The sequence below is a fragment of the Podarcis tiliguerta genome, assembly GCF_965153285.1.
Source record: "Podarcis tiliguerta genome assembly, chromosome: 1".
Lineage (NCBI taxonomy): Eukaryota > Metazoa > Chordata > Lepidosauria > Squamata > Lacertidae > Podarcis > Podarcis tiliguerta.
This window is the reverse complement of record NC_139534.1, coordinates 24221952-24244403: the sequence shown is the minus strand read 5'-3', so window position 1 is coordinate 24244403 and position 22452 is coordinate 24221952. Positions and strand designations below refer to the sequence as shown.

The 22452-nt window shown below is 43.2% G+C and overlaps 1 protein-coding gene across 7 annotated transcripts in view; it reads left to right on the top strand.

Moving 5' to 3' along the window:
- The window catches only part of CCDC141 (coiled-coil domain containing 141), a 110294-nt gene that overhangs the window by 48224 nt on the left and 39618 nt on the right, over positions 1-22452 (top strand). For all 7 annotated transcript variants that reach the window (XM_083405290.1, XM_083405294.1, XM_083405295.1 and 4 more), the window contains 8 exons: positions 4595-4714; positions 9890-10084; positions 13599-13771; positions 14928-15069; positions 17301-17420; positions 18984-19175; positions 21336-21512; positions 22225-22404. In XM_083405290.1, coding sequence (XP_083261416.1) covers positions 4595-4714; positions 9890-10084; positions 13599-13771; positions 14928-15069; positions 17301-17420; positions 18984-19175; positions 21336-21512; positions 22225-22404 — 1299 coding nt within the window. The remainder of the gene's footprint in view (positions 1-4594; positions 4715-9889; positions 10085-13598; positions 13772-14927; positions 15070-17300; positions 17421-18983; positions 19176-21335; positions 21513-22224; positions 22405-22452) is intronic.

The window sequence follows — 22452 nt, the reverse complement described above, 5'->3', positions numbered from 1 at the left end:
ACAATCACCGCATCCACAGCCCCACCACTTGTTACCTAGGATAGAAGATCCTAGGTCAGATAGCAGGAATACTGGTGTAGCAGAAGCATCTAGGTGGAATGTAGACACATATAAAAAAACACTATGAAAATGCTATTAAAAAGGTTTTGAAAAATATATTGAATTTCCCATAGTTCAGCATTGCCATCTAGTGTCACATTTGTATAATGCACTTCACAACACACTTAAAAACATTTTATCTGCAGCTGTATAGCTGAGTCCCTAGATCAGGCCTGGTGCTGGCATGTGACAGTAGCAGGGACAGGTTGTCCCTATCCCACAAAATGGCCCATTTTAGAAGATTCTGCCAGAGACCTCTGGTGGCAGTGCCCCCATTCCCACTATTTGGGAAGGCATATTGGTGCACTCCTTGGCAGCAAGGCTTCCTCTGCCACCGTTCTTGTGTTTGCTATAAGCATACTCACGTGGCACCTTTTCTAGAATCTTTTGTCAAGATTGTAATTTGCAAAGCACTGTCCAAATTCTCTATTGCCATGTTGCAATCAGTGCAGCCATTTCTTGCTTTGCTTCAGATACAGCAATACATAGAAACAAATTGAAGGTTTGTTTCTGGAGGGAGGGGAATCTTCTGAATAGTTCAGGCATGCTGAACGCAACTGGCATGATCCACAAGATCATTTCTTTGTAATATTTCCTCTTTAAAGTGATGTGGGTTGATGGTAAAGGTAAAGGTACCCCTGACCGTTACGTCCAGTCACGGACGACTCTGGAGTTGCATGCTCATCTCGCTCTATAGGCCGAGGGAGCCGGCGTTTGTCCGCAGACAGCTTCCGGGTCATGTGGCCAGCATGACTCAGCTGCTTCTGGTGAACCAGAGCAGTGCACAGAAATGCCATTTACCTTCCTGCTGGAAGGTACCTATTTATCTGCTTGCACTTTGATGTGCTCAAATCCCTTTCTGGACCTTAGTCTTCCAGGAGTCATTTCTTATGAGTCATTCGTCAGATTCACCACTAACCCAAAGCACATATTCTCACGGGTAGCAGTGCAGTTTCAGCAAGTTATTTTACAAAATCCATGTTGGACTTTGTTGTGAGTCCCTCTAACAATCCTGAGAAACTGGTTAAATCTGCTATCCCCTCTCCCCTCCACAGCAGGGTGAAGGGAGAGTAAGCTTTCTACAGTGCTTAGTGAATGCTTATCTCTGTTAGTGCTTCCGTGGCTCTGCTTTTCAAATCTTCTTTAACAAATACACACCTCAGGCAGTGAGGATGCAGGCACACGCCTAGTAGCTGATAATATATTACTGCATTTCAGCACATTTCAGAGTGTTAACAGTGAGAGCACAATTATCAATTAGCACAGCTTACTCACTTTTGCTGGGTGGCTTTTCATTTTTATAACAGCGTAAGTGTATCTTACCATGCAATCGTACACTTGCCTAATTGGGTAATATGCCTGTTCATGGAGTTGCGCTCCTCTCAAAGGAGCAGGTGTACAGTCAGGGGGCACCCATCTTAAGTCACTGGAAGCCCAGCTTCGAAAGATAGACATAGCCAAGTAGCTGGGATGTGAGAGGTTATTTCAATAGGGGGTGTCAGGGACTGGACAGAGGAGGAAAGGTGGAGTCCGCCTCCCCAGCCTGACCCTTCCAGAGAAGAAGGAGACAGTTCAGAATTACAACAGAGGGTTGAGGGAGGTCACAGCTCAGACGCAGATGAAGTGAAAAGCTGGAAAATATTGGGAGAGGAGGAGGCAGAAGAGGAAGCACCACGGACTCAGTGTCTTTAAAAGCATTCCAGCCCCCCCCTCCCAGAACACAGCGGGCCTTGAAAGTAGGAGAGCAAAGAGCTCAAAGGCCGAGGGCACTTTCTAGCACTCTTAGCGATGATTCATGAGGAAGTGGGAGAGATGGAGGGGGGTGGAGATTCACTCAGAGCAACGCCATTATTCTGAGAGGCGACATTCCCAAGCCTCTCTATGTGAATATTGAATAAAAGAAGATGAATGTATACCAACACTAGTGCTATCAAGTTTTTAGGTCTGTTTCCCTAGCTCCCTGGAATAGACACTTTAATTCTAATTCCGCCTCCCAGGTGTGCATAAAACCCTACAGCTCCTTGTTAAGTATTGCTTCTGATGGAGAGTTTGATGTCCTTCCTTCCGTGGAGTTTTATCCCTGACATTGCCTTATTCATTATTGTCCAGGACTGAGAGGTCAGTGTATTCCATTTAGCACTCAAGAGTGAGAATGTTGCACTTTCCTCCCTGTCTGGCCCTAGATTCTCTGACCAGCTTCCATATAATTAAAAACCATATAGAGTTGTATCCAATGTTACGTGTGCAAAATGCAGCTTCCTCCACCCAGTTATAGGCCATTCCCTCTGTCCACTGCAGCCCCCTATGACACAGCACACAGTGTTTGGTAGCTCCCCACAACCTCCAAAGAAGCTACAAGGGAGAGGGGCAAGAGGAGAGGGGGGAAAGGTAAAGTTTTGTTGCATGAGCTTACTTTCCAGTCCCATGGCACTGAACGTAACGTGCCTTTCTTGTCCTGCCGATTCCAAGTAGGGTAGCTCAATGTTAAAGGTAAAGGTAAAGGGACCCCTGACCATTCGGTCCAGTCGTGGCTGACTCTGGGGTTGCGGCGCTCATCTCACTATATTGGCCAAGGGAGCCAGTGTACAGCTACTGGATCATGCGGCCAGCATGACTATGCCGCTTCCGGCAAACCAGAGCAGCGCACAGAAACACCGTTTACCTTCCCGCTGGAGCGGTACCTGTTTATCTACTTGCACTTTGACGTGCTTTCAAACTGCTAGGTTGGCAGGAGCAGGGACCGAGCAATGGGAGCTCACCCCGTCGCGGGGATTCGAACCCCCGACCTTATGATTGGCAAGTCCTAGGCTCTGTGGTTTAACCCACAGCGCCACCCGCAGCCCAGTGTTAGGAGCAAGCTTTTGTAACATCTTGTCATAGAAGGTAGTGGATGGCTGCAGATCCACTTCCATTTAGGGGATCTGATGACTACAGAAAAATATATTGGACACATTCAGTATTCCTCCCAATATTCTGGAAGCATCTGTGAAAAACTGGGACACTTGAAGGGCATGCCATAGTGTGCCACTGCATCTGAACTGGGCCACTCAAATCATAGTGATAGCCAGTCTCAGAGTAGACCCATAAATTTACTTTAAGTATTACTTATCACCTTTAGTTGTTAAGAAACACTGAGCATTTTATATATATATATATTATATATATAATCTCTCCCCACCTCTCTAGTACTGTGATTTAAAAATGAAATCAGGCCTCGAACGAGGAACATATCAAAATGAATAAATTGGAAGCACTTAGGAAGCAGCTTTGTGGTGTGACATCAAATTAAATTTTAATTACATTAATTATCTCTTTATATCCCTTGCTACACCAAACTCCTTAGGTAATTCGCTGAGTGTGTTGTTGTAGATTTGTGGGAAGCATTTTTGTTTACTTTCAGAATATTCATAGAGGAATACTTAATAGCTCCAATTGTGACATATAAGGGCAGACTAGGGCCTCAGTCTAACACAGTTCTGTACCCATGCTTAAGCCCCACTGAAATGAAAGGAGGTTAAGCATAACTCTATACTGGATTGTGGTGTATATGTAGGTAATGATCCAATACACCAGTAAATAAAATAGCTGCATTTTAGCCCATGGGATATCAAATTCCACATACCTCTTACTCTGTTTAGGCATTATATGAATTAATGGAATAGGGGGAAGGATCTGGCATGCTTGACTTCCTCATGTTCATTTTAATGCTCGAAAGAGCCTTTGTGCACACAACTGCATAAGCAAAGGATTCCAGGTCCCTGGTCATTTATTCCTCATTCTCCAGGGTGAGGGATTGTCATAGGATAGTTACATGCAGGCCTTGAGCTAAACGTATATTCATTCTGCTTGGGGGGGTCACTGGTTTCCTTCCTCTTTTTGTGCCCACAGTTCAGAAGATAGGTTCTGTCTTAACATCGTGCAGCTTTATAGGATTAAAATAGAGTAGACGTGGATGTGAAATAATTATAGTTCCCAGGGCAATGCTTTTCTTTATCAAATAAAACAGCAAATCACAAAACAAAATGAAGACTGAAAACAAGTCCTCATTCAATGTAAACAGGATTTGTTTAAAACTTCAGTGCGCAGACGACTGGGCTATGGAAACCGAGCCTTTATTAGATTCATTTACAAATTTCCTATTCTTTTGGCTAAGACAAGATTTTTCACACGCTCTCATTAAAAATGAAGCTAAACTGGGTTGCTGTTTTTACATGAATAGATAACTCGCAATGTAGTAGTACAGTTCAAACCAATTCACAGGAGGCTGAGTTATTTCTAAAAAGATATAGGCTGAATAGCAGTAAGCAGGATATAAGAGTTCTTACCATTGTGCTGGATCCATTCAGTGACTGGGAATGTGATCGTAATCATCTATGTTTATTGCTTATGATTAATCTCGTTCAACACACTATGGGTTATTATATAACTATCCTTATGATTAATCTCACTTCAGTAGTTACATACCAGTCCTTCAAAATATTGTTTCTTTTTTCAGATCACCTCTTGGTACAAGAAGAACATAAAGGATTATTTTCATAAGCAAAAGCTGGGGTCATCTTTAAAAGAAAATGAAGAATTACTCCAGGAGCACAAGGAAATGGAAAATAAGGTTAAAGTAAGAACCATCTTATCTAAAACATGCTCACTGTAGTCCTTCAATTTCTTACAGTGGACTGTTGTATTGATATAGGAACATCTTTCCCTGAGGATTATCAGTTCACTCATTAAATCATGGGCTCTTCATTGCTTGGATTAATCTACACTGGTGAGTTATAACGTTAAAAATACGTTATAAAATGTGACACCAGAGGGCGCTGTAGAGCAGCAATCCATTGTCAATGGGATATATAGATATATATATCAGGGGTTTTTATAGCGTTTTTCTTAGCAGTGTAGATCCAGCCCTAGTTTATATGTTTTTGCCCAGTTTGTGAAGAATATGCATTTGCTCAAGGTTTCTGACAAGTGGCAACCCCTCTCAAGGCAGGTCACTCTTAAAAACTATGGTGCTAAGGTTCCATAACCAGACAAATTAATAGAAGGGGGAATATATGAATGGCGGTTAGCTAAACTAGTTAAGAAATGCAAGCAAAAACTCAATGTGTCGCTGAGGTTTGGGGCTGCTTCCCCATTGCAAAAGAAGAATGCACACTACAGCTTCTTTACCTATTACATATGGGGTGGCTGTTGAGAAAGTCAGCTGTTTTGTTTTAAATAATCATTTTACATGTTGCTTTACATATTCCACCCACTCCCAGTTTTTTCTTCATCCTTAGCAAAATTTTAGTGTCATGCTTCATTTCCACTTATGTATCCTTAAATTTCAAGAAGAAATCAACTCTAAGAGTGTCTGTCCCAATGATGGCTTTTAAAGAAAATAAACATTCTGAATACAGTCTAGAAAGCTAAACAAATTTAAGTATCATTGACTTCAGGGGGAAAGAGTTGATCACTATAATTGGATACAATGGGACTTAAAAGTCATTAACTTTGGCTGGATCACACCCGGTATTTTTCTGCAATTCAGGGTGCATAGGAGCGCTTCTTTTTTCTCAGCTGCTTCATGTTTTTGAAAGCCTCACAGCCTCTTTTGAACAAAAGGGTCCATATTTTTTTATTAGTTTTTTTAAAGTATAATTTCACCCAGTCTGCACCAATCTTTTCAGAAGTGCCAGATCAATCAAGAGATCTACAAAGGGGCTCAATTTCTGTGCCAAATGGAATATTGAGAACTGCAATTTTAAAGGTTACTTACTGAGAAGGCAAAAAAGTAAAATAGCATGACCTGTCTGTGGAGAGACACTGAGCACAGGTTATGTATAATGCTGTGTGTCCTCAGAGGTACTTGCGTAGCTGCAGAGGCATGGCAACATCAGGCTTTTTGCTGCTCTTGGTGGAAAGAAGTGACAGCGATGTCATGCCACCAAATAGCATGCAGTATTAAACCAGTAATGTCTGTGGCTGCTATGGATCACTGCAGATGACAGCTGATCCTCTGTGCTAAGCAGCTCACTTGTAGAAGTTCATCCTTGTAGATCAAATCATTATCTCAGCAGTCCTGCAGAGAGGCAAGAAAAGGGCTTTGTGCCTATGGCTTCGAAGAGAAAATTCCCCAGTGTACACAATGAACCATACCCACCAAGCTTACTCACCACATAAACATTAGTGAGGCGTTCAAGGGACAGGGGCAGCAGATCCTGATGTTGATCTTAATACCACCCACCCTATGCCTGATGTAGATCTTCACTCACCTCTTCTTCCCCGGCTGGGAGGGGACGCCATTTGGTGGTTTGCCTCAGGCGCCAAAATGTCTTGCGTCAACCCTGGTCCTGCCTCTTAAGACACCCGTGGCTGTGCCCCCTGGTCTACGCAAGATTGGTGTTAACCAAAGAGGGCCTTATGCACATGTCCCTGTCTCTGTTGAGGGACCCCGCCCCCTGCATTTACATGTATAGCACCAAATTCTGAATAGTTGTGGAAACCATGGTTGTGATATCTAGCAGCCTCCTCCTTGCCAGCTTAGCATACTCATTGGCTATTAAAGGACACAGAGGGATAAGACACATCACACACGGCTAATTCAGATGCAACCATTTTTCTTCAACAGGGCAGAGATTATGTGTGTGTGTGTGTGTGTGTGTGTGTGTGTGTGTGTGTGTTGTTGTTGTTTTATATGTCATTATTGTAACCTTTCGTGGAGAGCTTCCTTCTTGAGTGCAGAGATCCAACATGATACAGTGGTACCTCGGGTTACATACTTAATTTGTTCCAGAGGTCCGTTCTTAACCTGAAACTGTTCTTAACCTGAAGCACCACTTTAGCTAATGGGGCCTCCTACTGCTGCCGCGCCGCCGGGGCACGATTTCTGTTCTCATCCTGAAGCAAAGTTCTTAACTCGAGGTACTATTTCTGGGTTAGCGGAGTCTGTAACCTGAAGCGTATGTAACCCGAGGTACCACTGTATAGTGAGTAGAACGTTGGACAGGGACTGGGGAGGCCAAGGTACAAATCCACACTCATCTATGAAGTCCACTGGGTGACACTAGGCCAGTCACACATCTAGCTCAGTACTGACCCTCCAAGATACCGGGCAAGAATCTTTCCCAAACCTGACACCTGAGATCTTTTTAACTAGATCTGCCAGAGAATGGACCTGGGACTTCCCGCAGTACAGGAACCCTCTGTGCTTTTTACCTCTCAGATGGCAACCTTTCCATTTAGAAATCTTCTGACGCTTTTGAATTATGATGCTGGAGGAAACTCTTGAGAGTCCCATGGACTGCAAGAAGATCAAACGCATCCATTCTTAAGGAAATCAGCCCTGAGTGCTCACTGGAAGGACAGATCATGAAGCTGAGGCTCCAATACTTTGGCCACCTCATGAGAAGAGAAGACTCACTGGAAAAGACCCTGATGTTGGGAAAGATTGAGGGCACAAGGAGAAGGGGACGACAGAGGACGAGATGGTTAGACAGTGTTCTCGAAGCTACAAACATGAATCTGACCAAACTGCGGGTGGCAGTGGAAGACAGGAGTGCCTGGCGTGCTCTGGTCCATGGGGTCACGAAGAGTTGGACACGACTGAACGACTAAACAACAACAACAACACCAATAATAAACACCAACGTGCATCAAGTTTACCATAACCCATACCAGCAAGAGAATATAATGGGATATATTTCCTTCTTTATTGAACATACTTATTTATTTTTTAAAGCCATGCAAGACCCACAATGAAGTCACATAGGAATGAAACTGAGCCCTGGTGATCTTTGACCAGTGTGTGGCTCTGATCCAGCAGATCTGATGTGATTGCAAAGCCCTCTGTGTTCAGGGCGCTTCTCCATATTCAGTGGGCGATCTTGGAATGCTTGCACACAAATAGCTCCCCTTCATAGGAAAGGGCAGAGGGTCACTGCGCTGACTAACTTTTGGACGCTGTCCATTTTTAAGGAGATAGGATTACCATTATTAGAATCAATGGGATTTAAGCATTACAGTAAAACACTAAGGCTCATTGATTTCAAGAATACATTGGCATGCATAGCTTGCACTGGATTGCCCAGTAGTGAAACTTGGCAAATTGTTGATAATTCCATTGTGTCAAATAACTGAATGCATGTGGTTGCATTTTAAATGATAGCAAGATGCCCATATGTTTGTTCCTAAGCAATGTAATTGAATTTTGAGGGTACTGTCAACCATTCATATTAGCACTACAGTGGTGCCTCGGGTTACGTACTTAATTCGTTCCGGAGGTCCGTTCTTAACCTGAAACTGGTCTTAACCTGAAGCACCACTTTAGCTAATGGGGCCTCCTGCTGCTGCCGCGCCGCCGGAGCACGATTTCTGCTCTCATCCTGAAGCAAAGTTATTAACCCGAGGTACTATTTCTGGGTTAGCGGAGTCTGTAACCTGAAGCGTATGTAACCTGAAGCGTATGTAACCCGAGGAACCACAGTACTATGAACATGGTAGTTGCTGACCCTTATTTAGTAGGATGGGTATTTTGCAGCTCAGCAGGATAGGTAATTGAACAAAAGGCTTGTACTTCTTTGCTGCTGTTTCCAATTCATCCCGGGGGAATGGTTTTCCTATTTATTAGCCATATAATAACCTATGCATGGGAAGTAGTTGCTGTAACTCTTTACACTATCTCTACACTGTAAGCCAGTGCTGCCTTGGTATACGGCTTTCTTTGTTTGTTTATTTGTGGCATTTGTATTCCACCCTGTTACATAAACCTCTGTAGATGGTTTACAATAAATCGGGGGGGAAAGAGAGTTGAAATACAAAGTAAAATATAAAACCATTTAAAAGGGTGGAGAAAACTCTTCTTAAATACAACAACAAAACTAGTTTCATTGAAGGAATTGTGAGGTGTCCAGCCATGGGGAAATTAGACTACCTGCTGCCATGTAGGCCTAACTATCCACAGGAAAGGAAATAGAAGTATACTAGTTTATTAGGTATTTTTGTGCTTTCATTTTTGGGTTTTTATCTTGTGGACCTGCCCTGTGATCTTTGGACGAAGGGTGATATACAAATTTAATGACTAGTAATAATAATAATCTCAAATACGTTTGTGTGAATCAAATGTCCTTGCTGGACTTTTGGGTATGACAACTGGGACCATCTGCACAACAGGCGAGTTTAACTGCCTACCTACCCATTGATGCTCCCTCTCACTGCCATGTTCTTTCCCCCCTCCTATCTGGGGTTCCTTGGAGAACGCTGGGGTCTTGAGGTTGCCCATCACCCGGACAGCACACTGAGCAGGCACACAGGTCACCTGATCACAATCTTCTTCACCGTGATGAGGTGTAATTTAAAAGAAAGTAATTTTCTGAATTTGCATCCCTTACCTTCCAACACTTTGAAGCTAGAATCCAGGATGGCATCTTCCTGTTTTGTTTTGTTTTATCACGAGAGAATGGGAGTCATTTGGGTTGCTGTAATCTCATGCAATTTTGCACCGCAGTTTCCTGTCCCCCCCCCAAAAACACACACACACACATTTTGGGCAGGCATGGCAGCCAAAAACAGGGTCCTGAAAAAAAGCGCTTTTTGGAGGGAAATTGCATTGCAAAATCGAGCGAGAGCATGGCCACTGTTCTCCAGCAATAAAAAACAATGTCCTATTTTTTCCAGGACACTTGTAGGGTATGGAATCTATGTATGTAAATTAGCATGTGCAAGTTTTATTTAAATCTGTGCCTTCGTCTGTCTTTTTCGTGGGGTGGCTATCCTGCAGGCAGATAGCTAGCTGAGGCGGACCTTCTCTTTCTAGGTATGGGGCTCCAGTGTGGAAGATTTGAAATCAGAGGCTCTCAAGATTCTGTTTTCAGAAGAGTATGCTGAAAAAGAGCACCTGAAGCTTTCCAATCAGAAAATGAACCTGTTGCAACAGGAAGTGAACCGTTGTATGGAGGAGCGGAAAACCTTGTTGCAAGAAGCCAATGAATTCTTCACTGCAGCAGTGAAGGTTAGTCAAAGGATTAACCAACCCACAACATGTGGTCCAGTTGCATATCGCACCACGTTTGTTTTCAGTTTGTCACAGTTCTGTTTCTAGTTTCAAAAAGAGAAACATTGCATTTATTTGTATGTATTTCTCTGTATGCAGAACATTCTGGGAGGGGCAGAGGAGTCCCTCCAAGGATTTTGCTTCCAGCAGTTTATATTCCAAGAAACAGGTGGGGCTGTTGTGCGTCAAGGCCCCGCACCCCCTCCCTCGAGGAATGAAAACACGTGGACACCAGTATTTAGGTTAATGGGCGAAAAAAGGTCACAACTTTTATTGGGTACAGAATGTGAATGGTATTGGCTTTAGGCACTGGACCCATTCCGACTATATCTGACTCCCGCTCACCATGCAGGAAGTCTCAAAAGGGTTAACCACCTTTAGGGGGAGCCCTGTTTATGTACACCAACTCGGAGCTCCCCCAGGGTCACCAGAAAGTTGTGCCATAGCCTTAGCCACCTCCCGGGCTTCGAACAGGATCCACGACCCCCGGGTTCCTTTAATGGAATACCCTTAAACGGGAGGGTTAGCTGATGGCCACAACCTCCCCTCCCATAAACCAAGTTTTCCCAATGCCTAACAGCCAAACCTTACAAAGTTGTGATGACTTGCAACAAGGTAGGCAAAAACCAAGTGGCTGGTGCCAATCTGCCAAGTGGAAAAATTCCTACCAGGCCCCTTCAACAGCCGACCAACCGAAGTCCATAGCAAGGTCAAGGTGACTAACGCTAGAAGGAAGGGCAGGAGGGCGGGAGATCCATAGTAGCAGGGAGCAGAAGGAATTACTCTTGGCTGCGTGGCAGCTTAGCCACACACCCCAGCCAGCCGGATTGGCTGGCGAGGTTGTGACGCGCGCCGGGACTCCCTGATGACTAAACACGCCACCCACTATGGGCGGGAAGCGCAAGGCCCACGCGCAATCCCTCCCCTCCCTGAAAAGGAGAGGCTTTAGTATACACTGTACTTGTTCTTAAAACTTTTTAAAAAATGTTTTGAGAGTCCTATTAAAATTGCAGAAATACTAGACCTTTTCTTGAACTTTGTGCTCTAGGAGTCTGTACTGAGTTCCCGTTTGCTTATTTGTTTGCTTTCGTTATATCTTTTTGACCTGCTTCTCAACCATGGTAGGCTCTTAATGAGGCTTACAATTTATCCGACATAAGAATGAAAGTATATTAGGTAAAAGTGGGACCTGCACAAAAATGATGCATCCCATAGCTTAATCAGTGGAGCATAAGGCTCTTAATCTCAGAGTGGTGGGTTCGAGGACCACATTGGGCAAAAGATTCTCGCATTGCAGGGGGTTGGACTAGATGACCCTCATGGTCCCTTCCATGATTCTGTTTCTCATCTCCCCTATTCAGCATTCCATGGCCACTGAGCATGCTCAGTTTTCATTGGGCTATTTTTTTATTGACTGCCTTCATTCCTACCAAATGATTGGCAATCTGGGGTTGTGTGTGTCACTTTCAACCAATCCTAAACGTTTTGACACCACATCCAGCCATCTTCATATTTTGGATAGGTTTTACCATGCCAGGGAATAAAACGCATGATCGTTCCTTCTTTCCCTGCAATTTGTAACGATCAGGGAATTTGGGGATTGTATTCCTCTGACGAGGAAATAGTCTTGGTGGATACAAACTTCACTACAGGCAAAGAAGGCACCTGGAGTAGGATTCCTTCTGAATATCTTTTTTTTAAAAAAATTATTTATTCAAAATTATAACAAAACATATTTTCCAAAAACATATCCTTATTCCCCCCCTTTTTTCCTCCCCCCCACAAAACCCATCCTCCCACCCCACCCCCCAACTTCCCTCAGTTCCAGTCTTTGGTTTCTCCAATAATGCTATTTTCTGCATGTTACAGAATTGTGTAGATCTTCAAACTGTTTAGCTAATTATTATCAGTAAAAAAAATTGTGAATGTTTATTCAAAACCTGCCAGGGAGTCCAGTTTGCTTTGTTGTGTCTTCAAATACTTTGTAAAAGGTTCCCATTCATCCTTAAATGAGGGATGCTAAACAACCTCTTGCGTCACTTCTCACCCATTAAAAGGAGAGCGCTATGACATTATTACGTCCAAGAGCAGTACAGGCGTCTCCCCGCTTATGCGAGGGTTACGTTCCCGGTTACCGCGTGTATATGTGAAATCACGTATAGTGGGCAACACCATCTAAAAAGCCTGTAAACAACATCTAAACCTCTGGAAACCCTTTAAAACCCCTTAAAAAACCAGCAGCACTTGCCAGAGCCTCCCCCCTTTTTGAAGCAAGCTTCCTAGTGCGTGGCTACATTAATCAACTGCAGCAGAATGAAAAGGCCATGTTACCGAGTATCATATTATGCTGAGTTGGCACCATCTATGAAACTGTAGCAATATAGGAAGGGGCAATCCTGACAGCCAGAGTGATTATCACAGCTGTCATGGAAAAACTCAACTTCAGAAGGCTACAGTCTTCAAACTTCCTACTCTATACAATGTTAAGAGTAGTGGCTTTAGAGCAGGTCATCTGAGGGTTGTGACCAGTCTTACAACCCAACCCTATCCGTCTTTGCAAGGAAGTTGCCATTACTCTCAGCAGCAAGTTGCTTTACAGGTTTCTGCTGTACATGAGACTCTCGCCATGTAGCAAGATATCTGTGCTCTCAGCTTTAGCAGCACTAGTTCACCAGGGAGGAGAGAATCTGGATTCAGTGTTCCCTTTCATAAATAAATGGTTGGTGTTGTAAGAACTGACAGTGCTGCCCATCTTGTCTGGTGCTGCCCCTGTAGCCTCATGGACATATGGATGTGCTCAATAGTGACTCTGTGCATTGGCCCATCAGGCTCAAGTATATTCAGACTGCCGATGGTCTCCACCACATTTGAGAGACCTTCCCTGCTCTCTACCTGAGGTTATTTTATGGAAAACACCAGAAATTGAGCCTAGAACTTTATGCACGTAAAGCAAGTGCCCAGCCACTGACCTGTGACTCCTTCAGTTCCCTGTCTACTAAGGAGAGCAGTGTGCACTGCTGAAGGTGCTTCATATAAGGACTTGATCAGAAGCGGAGCCTCCTTTGTCCATGCAGATTTGGTAGGAGCCAGCATATGGGAACTTGTTCCAAAACTATGGAACAACATGGTGTCATGCCTTCAGGGTAGTGGGCCCAACTCTATGGAACTCAATCACAGAAGGAAGCTTCAACCATCCTTGCTGAATTTCAGAAGCCTGGTTAAAACTATTTTATTCCAGAAGGACTTTGCACCATGAATCTGCTCTGACGTTCCAATCTCTGGTGTTTAATTTATGTTTTAAATATTGGATGTGTTTTGTAAGCCATTTTGGGTTTCAGATGGTAAAAAGCGGGGTATGAATTCTTAAAACAAAATGGTTTCTATGCTGAGTTGAAGAAGAACTGTTTCATAATATGTTTTATTTAAAAAGCCCCCGTCTTTTACTTTTCAAAAACTGTATTTGTCTTGATAGGCGTGTGATGTACTTAGAAATGTAGAGGCCTCCCTTAAGCTTCTTAACTCTGAAGGCATAAGCTCGGCTCTCTTGGCAATAAAACATGAGGAACTGAAGAAAGAGATTACAGAAGCATCAGCTGACGCCTTGCAGAAGGGACAAACCTTGCTTAGCAAAGGAGATGCCCACAGGTAAGTTAAGGATGTAAGTGAAGAATCCCATACACATTTAGGAGTTGCCTCATAGGTATCAATTATTGTTGGGAAGTTACATGGTCCTAAGCAGGTCGGAATACTCCTTTGCCACATGAGCACTGATCAAGGGGAATGTGGGGAGTTTTTAGGCAGAAATAAGGCAAATCCTGAAAATGAGGAAATGCAACCCAGGGTTTTATGAGCTTGACCGTTCATTAGGATTGAATCCAGGGTGATTCTCAGTGCATGAATTCTCTTCCTCACATTCTTGAAAGCATTCCTCACAGCCCCTTCCCCCCAAATTCACTGACACAAGGGGAAGTGATGGGGAAGAAATACAAGTTGTTTCATATGCTGCAATTTCCCCCCAATGGTTATTATTATTATTATTATTATTTTATACCCCACCCTTCTGGCTGGGTTTCCTCAGCCACTCTGGCCGGCTTCCAAGAAAATATTAAAATACAATAGTCCATCAAACATTAAAAGCTTACCTAAACAGAGCTGCCTTCAGATGTCTTCTAAAAGTCTGGTAGTTGTTTTTCTTTGACATCTGATGGGAGGGCGTTCCACAGGGCAGGCGCCATCACCGAGAAGGCCCTCTGCTTGGTTCCCTGTAACTTCGCTTCTCGCAGTGAGGGAACCGCCAGAAGGCCCTCGGCGCTGGACCTCAGTGTCCAGGCTGAATGATGGGGGTGGAGATGCTCCTTCAGGTATACTGGGCCGAGGCCATTTAGGGTTTTAAAGGTCAGCACCAACACTTTGAATTGTGCTCGAAAACGTACTAGGAGCCAATGTAGGTCTTTCAAGACTGGTGTTATGTGGTCTTGGTGGCCGCGCCCAGTCACCAGTCTAGCAGCCGCATTCTGTCTTTTTATTCAGGGTCATATTTTGATAGGTTAACTTATCTGACGTAAATTTGTTCATATTTGTTTCCTCACAAGTTCTGGTGAGAAACTCATTTGAGGAAGGGAAAGTGTTAGAACAAAATCCACAAATGTACATGTCCTAGTTTCTCTGTTTTACTGCAAATTAACATTATTGTTGGTTTTCCAAAGGCTAGCTGTGCAAATGATCAGAATTGTTTTCATCTGCCTCCTATAATCCTACCTACCAGCAAAAATGCTAACTGTCATTTTGTTTCTGCCTTCAGTTCTTGGATGACTGGTGTTCAGGAAATGGTAAACTGCATTAACAAAAGAGTAGATGGGCTGATCAAGCAGTGTACTGCTTACAAGGAACTTGCCTCAGAAAAACAGCACTTAACCACCTCCTTAGACAATTATCTCAAGAAGGTATATGAAAACATGCAACCCATTCTGATAAATATAACTGAATGATAAATAGAAGTTGAAGTCCAATTTTATTGGACAGTGTGATTTTTCGGTGAGATCCACTATATATTTTGGAAAGTTGTGTGTCTGCTTGGATGCCTCTTAAAGTACTGTAGCCAAATTTTGTATGATGGTTCCTAGAATCAAGATTCAGGTTTTCACCTATGTTTGGATACAACTGGACACCATTTTGAATCAAGATGGTGGACTCCCAACTTTAAAAAACTGCACTGATTTTAACCATTGATTCCTAACTGCACCAGTTTTTTGGTTTATAAGAATTCCTGAGCAATGCTACATGCTGGGTTCCTAGTATATATACAAAACGTGCAGGCAAACGTGTAAGAGAAATTGGGAGAGAGGTTCCTCATAGTGCTTTCTATCAGGTTTTGCTCTGTTTCTCTCACTTCAGGAAGTGTCTGTGCTCTCGTTTATTTATTCTTTTAATTGGATTTTGTTTATATTCTGCTTTTTCAGATCACAAGCTTCTATATATATATATATATAGTGGCCTGTGAGCCGAAAAAGCAGAATATAAACAAAATCCAATTAAAAGAATAAATATATATAATATTCCACTTTAAACACTGAAACCACAAAGGAAATTGCTCCATGAGGAAAAATATTCAGAGTAGAGAAAGAAACTAAGAGAATAGGTTGAAACATGATAATAAAAAAAAACACAGAAACAAGTAATTAAACATGGAGAATGCATTCAAAGCACATTTCACCACTCAAGGAATTCTGGGCACTGTAGTTTAAGTAGACTCGTAATCTGGTGAACTGGGTTCGCTTCCCCGCTCCTCCACATGCAGCTGCTAGGTGACTTGGGGCTAGTCAAACTTCTTTGAAGTCTCTCAGCCCCACTCACCTCACAGAGTATTTGTTGTGGGGGAGGAAGGGAAGGGAGAATGTTAGCCACTTTGAGACTCCTTCAGGTAGTGATAATGCGGGATATCAAATCCAAACTCTTTTTCTTCTTACTCTTCTTTGAGGAAATGAATGGGCTTCATTTGTGCTTTAAAGGTAGGGTGTGTAAGTGGTCTGAGTCTCTCTCAAGCATAGTTGGTCTTCCATGACCAGCCTTGTTGGGGAGAGGACAGTTGCACTGAACACAGAGCCTGTTTCCCTTTCAAAGTGGCCCGTCAGCTTCTATTGCCCTGCCAAGACTTCACACTCACTGTTATTGTAGAAACAACCTGAAGCCCTTCATTGAAAACAATTGTTTTATACCAAAATAATTATTCAGATTGTGTTTCATTTAGGCAGAGTACCACCTAATACCTGTCTTACAAGTGGAAAAAAATTGCTTTTGATCATTGTTGTAAAAAAACAGACATTGACAAAATTGGGGAATGCTTTCTGAAATTTTAGATATAATGAATGCTTCTTGCTTCTATGGGGAATGTGACTACCCTTTATAACCTTAATAGGTGTTTTCTAGTACAGTTCTCTACTAGCATAGAGCCCTATGAAATATTTGCTGCATGCTAAAATCAACCCTGGCATTTGGTAGACACAGCTTAATCCAATTTAGATGCTTCTAAAAATGTGCAACAGGAATGAATCCTCATAATGGCTATATATACAATATAATTCTATATGCTAAGCCATCATGGCTATTTTTTCCATTCATGCTGTCACAAATGTAAATTTATGTGCATGATGTGCAATTACGTCCCCATAAGGCCAAAGACTCAAAAATGTACTCAGTTTAAAAATGAAGACAGTGTTCTTATGGAGAGAAGAGAGTTTGTGAAATTAGTTATCCAGGCTCCTTTATACTTCTAGGCTAATGAAACAGTAACTGATATGTGTTTGAATAGTAATGCTGGAAATGTAGTTAGAGGTTAGGCATTTCAGCATATATGTCTTTGTAGTCTTAATCGTGCACATGCAAAAACTCTGTCCCACAAAAAGGAACAGTTGAACATGCCTTCATTTTGGGTGTCGTTTTTACTAACTCAAATATATGTGGCGACACATGGCACACTCTTTCAAAGAATCGTGCCTTTTCACAATGCATGTGGGAGAATCACTTATCTGAAAGCACTCCTCTATCAAAACTTCTCTACCTGTGGAATGCTTATACCTACATCACAGTGAAGACTTCTAGCCCATAATTATGCCATTATGTCCAAAACAAGCCTAGTTCAATGATTTTAACTAGTTATTTTTATTCAAAACCAAAGGCCTCTACAAAGATCAAGAACGTTGGTCCAATTGTCTCAGCTGCAATAAATCCCGGATCATCTGTCCCTGAATCAGAGAAAGTCCTGAACAAATACTTAGAGCTGGCAAATCAAACTAAGGTAAAATACTTTTGTACACTGTATTTATTTTTTAAAAAACCCTGTGTCGAGCCATATGTTATTACTGTGCAAATTTCCCCAGGTACTTCAGGAATTGCAAGATACTGTGCAAATTTCCCCAGGTACTTCAGGAATGGGACGCGGGTGGCGCTGTGGGTAAAAGCCTCAGCGCCTAGGGCTTGCCGATCGAAAGGTCGGCGGTTTGAATCCCCGTGGCGGGGTGCGTTTCTGTTGCTCGGGCCCAGCGCCTGCCAACCTAGCAGTTCGAAAGCACCCCCGGGGGCAAGTAGATAAATAGGGACCGCTTACTAGCGGGAAGGTAAATGGCGTTCCGTGTGCGGCTCTGGCTTGCCAGAGCAGCGATGTCACGCTGGCCACGTGACCCGGAAGTGTCTCCGGACAGCGCTGGCCCCCGGCCTCTTGAGTGAGATGGGCGCACAACCCTAGAGTCTGTCAAGACTGGCCCATACTGGCAGGGGTGCCTTTACCTTTACTTCAGGAATAGCTTGCTTTTCTACACCAGTCCTGCACACCAGTGAAGAATCTTGCAATGTACAGAGTCCCATTACGCCAGGGATAAGGAACTTGTGGTCCTCTAGAAGCTGCCTGATTACAACTCCCATTATCCCTGCTGGCTGGGATGAAAGCTGTAATCATAGAGTTGGAAGAGTCATCTATCCCAACCCTCTGCAATGCAAGAAATGTTTTAACAAGACTGATTTTTAAATTGCTTTTTTTATGGTTGCTTAGAGACATGGGACGCGGGTGGTGCTGAGGGATGCGGGTGGCGCTGTGGGTTAAACCACAGAGCCTAGGACTTGCCGATCAGAAGGTCGGCGGTTCGAATCCCCGCAACGACGGGGTGAGCTCCCGTTGCTCAGTCCCTGCTCCTGCCAACCTAGCAGTTCGAAAGCATGTCAAAGTGCGAGTAAGTAAATAGGCACTGCTCTGGCAGGAAAGTAAACGGCGTTTCCGTGCGCTGCTCTGGTTCGCCAGAAGCGGCTTAGTCATGCTGGCCACATGACCCGGAAGCTCCCTTGGCCGGCACCCTTGGCCAGTAAAGCGAGATGAGCGCCGCAACCCCAGAGTTGGCCACGACTGGACCTAATGGTCAGGGGTCCCTTTACCTTTTAGAGACATGGTGCTGGAAGAATTAATATTAAGCACATTTCATATTATTTTTCAATACTGTAATATTGTACTTTAATTTTTGCTTTTTATTTAAATCTGCCATCATAACTCGCACCCACTCAAACCTACTACAGACCTTGGTGACATATCCCATAATGCTTAGGGTCCTCCAACCCTCAGGAAGTGCTGTGGTAGATATAGGAAATCTGGGCGGGGAGAGGGGAATGGTTATCCCACTCCGCACAAGCGGAAACATTTTTCGCCAACGCTAATATCCTAAAATCGTTTGTGCGGAGGGAGTTGTTTTGTTTTTTGGACCTGAGGGTGGGGGGTACAGATGAGTTGCAAATCTTCAAGGAGTGGCCCAGTTTTAGGTAGGCCAATTCAAATGTTCACATTACACGTTATATTTCTCTGTTTCTGCTGCCGTAGGAGATGGCAACTGAACTGGAATTAGCTGTGAGAATTTTTAAAGAGATGGAAGAACTGGAAACCACAGAAGTGGCCGTTTTCTCTAACAAAACTGACCTCCTGAATGAAGAACTGACAACACTTAACAGAAATATTAGCTCAAAACTGGAAATCCTGAAGCCCTATGTAGAATTTTTGAAGTCATCCGATGAGGTACTTTCCTCCTCCACTCGAGAGTCATATTACCTCAGGGTAATCTGTCAGGGGCTGCATGCCATTGGTGAATGGGGCTGGAGTCAGTGGAAGCCAGCAGTGGGTGGGGCCACAACCCAAAGTAGATGCTTTTCTTTCTCTCATTCTTACTTTCTGCCACCCTCCCCCCTTGTTACCCACATAAAATTAAACAGGTTGCCCACACTTGTGTAGGTGGTACGGAGCCAGGTGGACCAATGTTGTTTAGAACGTAATGCAACAAACGACGAGCTCCCCACGTACCTATGAGATGGTTATCTGAGTATTCTAGGTGGCATAGTAACCAATTTCTAGGGGCCAAGGGGTCTTCAGTACACCCAATAAAGTATGCCCCAGTTGATGGGCATTTCCATTCAAATGGTGTGTGTGCACCACATCATGTGATTGGTTATGCAGTGCAGGGCTTGCCGCCCCCCCCCCCCCAATATTTTACAGTCATACCTCGGAAGTCGGAACGCCTTGTCAAATGTTTTGGTTCCTGAATGCCACAAACCTGGAAGTGAGAGGTACAGTTTGAGAACGTTCTTTGGAACCCAAATGTCTGGTGTGGGTTCCGTGGCTTCCAATTGGCTGCAGGAGCTTCCTGCAGCAAATCAGAAGCCGCGCCTTGGGATCCCTGGTAGGGGGAATTAATTATTGCAGTGGTTTTGTTCTAAGACTATATTTGGTCAGAGTCTAAGATTTGACAAAAGTCTCTTGAAGGACCAGAATGACAGACAGATGTTACTTTAGCACTCAGTGAATGCCTCTGTCTAGGAACTGGCTTTTAGAATATGGTTTCTTGATTCAGAGATCTGTGGAACTATTTGAATGGGAAAGCTATGAGAAGGTGATTCCCTGATTTGAGAAGCGAGTGTATGTGATTGAGTGTGAAAACTACCAAAATAAACTACACTTTGAGAGCATGAGAGAAACAGGAAAACAGAATGACACAGAGGGTACTTTCAAACAGTCTCTGTTTTCAAGGTGGGATTCAATCGCATTCTGGCAAATTCGGGTTTCACAATCCTTGAGAGGTCTTGGACAACAAGCCTACTTTCTTAAAAGATCAAACTTTTTGCAATAAGATGAGTGATGGGGGAATACACTGGAGAAAGCCATCATGTAACCTCCCTGCCAATAATAATAATAATTAGAAGAAGAAGAGTTTGGATTTGATATCCCGCCTTTCACTCCCTTTAAGGAGTCTCAAAGCGGCTAACATTCTCATTTCCCTTCCTCCCCCACAACAAACACTCTGTGAGGTGAGTGGGGCTGAGAGACTTCAGAGAAGTGTGACTGGCCCAAGGTCACCCAGCAGCTGCATGTGGAGGAGCGGAGACGCGAACCCGGTTCCCCAGATTACGAGGCTACCGCTCTTAACCACTACACCACACTGGCTCTCCAGTGTGAATGATTAGGATGAATGATAAATAAGTAGGTCATCTGGAAACACCCAGAGACAGAGAGCTGAACCCTGAAAGCACAGTGGAACATGACAGGTACACATCTCTAGAAATAGGATTGCAGTTAGAAGGTCTGCTGCCTCCACTAGGCCACCAGCAGTGTAAAAGCCCCCACCGACAATGACACCCCACTTAGTGTGTAAGTAAATCAGATGTTACAAAAACACTCGGCATTGCTAGTGACGAGGCCTCCACCAAAGGGAGCCATACCCTAGTAAATGCTGCCCCTGAGACTACTGACGGCTCAGAGAATTTGAGAGTGCACAGTAAGCACATTTAAAGGATCATCAGCCCTCGCAGGAAATAATTATATAGTGGCTGTTTAAAAAGGATCTACCCATGATGCACTTGGGCAAAGTCCCTTTAAATGGAATAAAATTATCTCAGAAGAGACTATGAAGTGCCCAGAGTTTTACAAAGATAAATCCCCACCTGTTCCCAGTTTTCTGAAGTTTGGAATTGTGAAACTGGGGAAAAATTGGCACGGCATCCCTTTCCATTTTAACTAACTAAGGATGAAATTAATTTGAAAAGTGCGTTCTTGAACAATGGCTTTATTTACTTTCCATTGACTTCAGCAAAGAGATTCAAGGATTATACAGGCCAGAGTTAATCATAGAGAAATTCCAACATAAATGTAGAGGTTATCTACACTTGCTTATTTCTACCCCTTTAGGTCGGAGGTGATGCTCAGAGGCTGAAGGAATTCTATATAACGGAGGCCGTGCAAGAAGATAGTGAAGCTAAAAATGAGGCTTTGCTACAGTCAGCTGACGACCAGTGGCAGATGGTTTTAAAGAAGATTCTTTCCACTCAAGACATGGGACATGACTTTCTAAATTTAGTAAACATGGTGAGTCTCTCAGCGATGCTTTATTTGCTGACTCCAGCATTGACCGCCATTAAAAATCTTGGCACCATTTCCCCCAAAATATTTCCAAACATATACATATTGAAAATATCTGGGAAGGATCAGGGAAACATGGAACCATTTCTCAAAAGACAGCTCAGTGGTAGAGCATGTGCGCTGTGGATGAAACATTACAGGCATCTCTGGATACAGCTGGCTATCACTGTAGACAATATTGGGCTAGATGGACTAATAGACAAAAACAAGGAAGCCATCTGAGTATCACAAGTATGTGGGCCAGCATCAATGTACGGTGAACTAACCTTACAATTGGGAAATCACATACACAAGTAAGAACTCAAGGAAGGGAAGCTTAGAAGAGAGATTGTTTGCTTATTTATCCAACATCGAAGAGAAGTATGATGAAATGTCAAAAAGAAAAAATAAGCTAGTTGGGTTAGGGATAAGGCTGGCATCATAGACTGCATGGGCTTTGTTTCCATGTGCAATAAAATATTATGGAAGAAAAAGGGTTCAGATTTCTCTTCCTTTTCTATACCACAAAGTGGGAGTTCTTAGTATCTAAAAAGTGGAGGCTGAAGGAAATTTTGGCTTTTTCTTGGCTCTTACTATTATGGGGATTTAGAAGTATCAAATATTAGATTCCACCCCTCTCAGAAAAAAAATTGAAGTTTCTGAATTCTTCATTTAACAGATAAACGAGAATCTAATACTCAATGTGGGAAGTGTTGTGCAAGTAACTGAACATACTATTGATATTCTGAACAAAGAGAAGGAAGAATTGACACAGCTGTGGGCAACGTGGAAACTTAATATGAATCAAGTGAAATCCATCAAGCAGCAGTGTGGGAAATTTAATGAACAATTTAAAACAGTAAGTAAAGAATATGTGGTTGTTCCTGACTTTCTGCTTGAAGTTTTT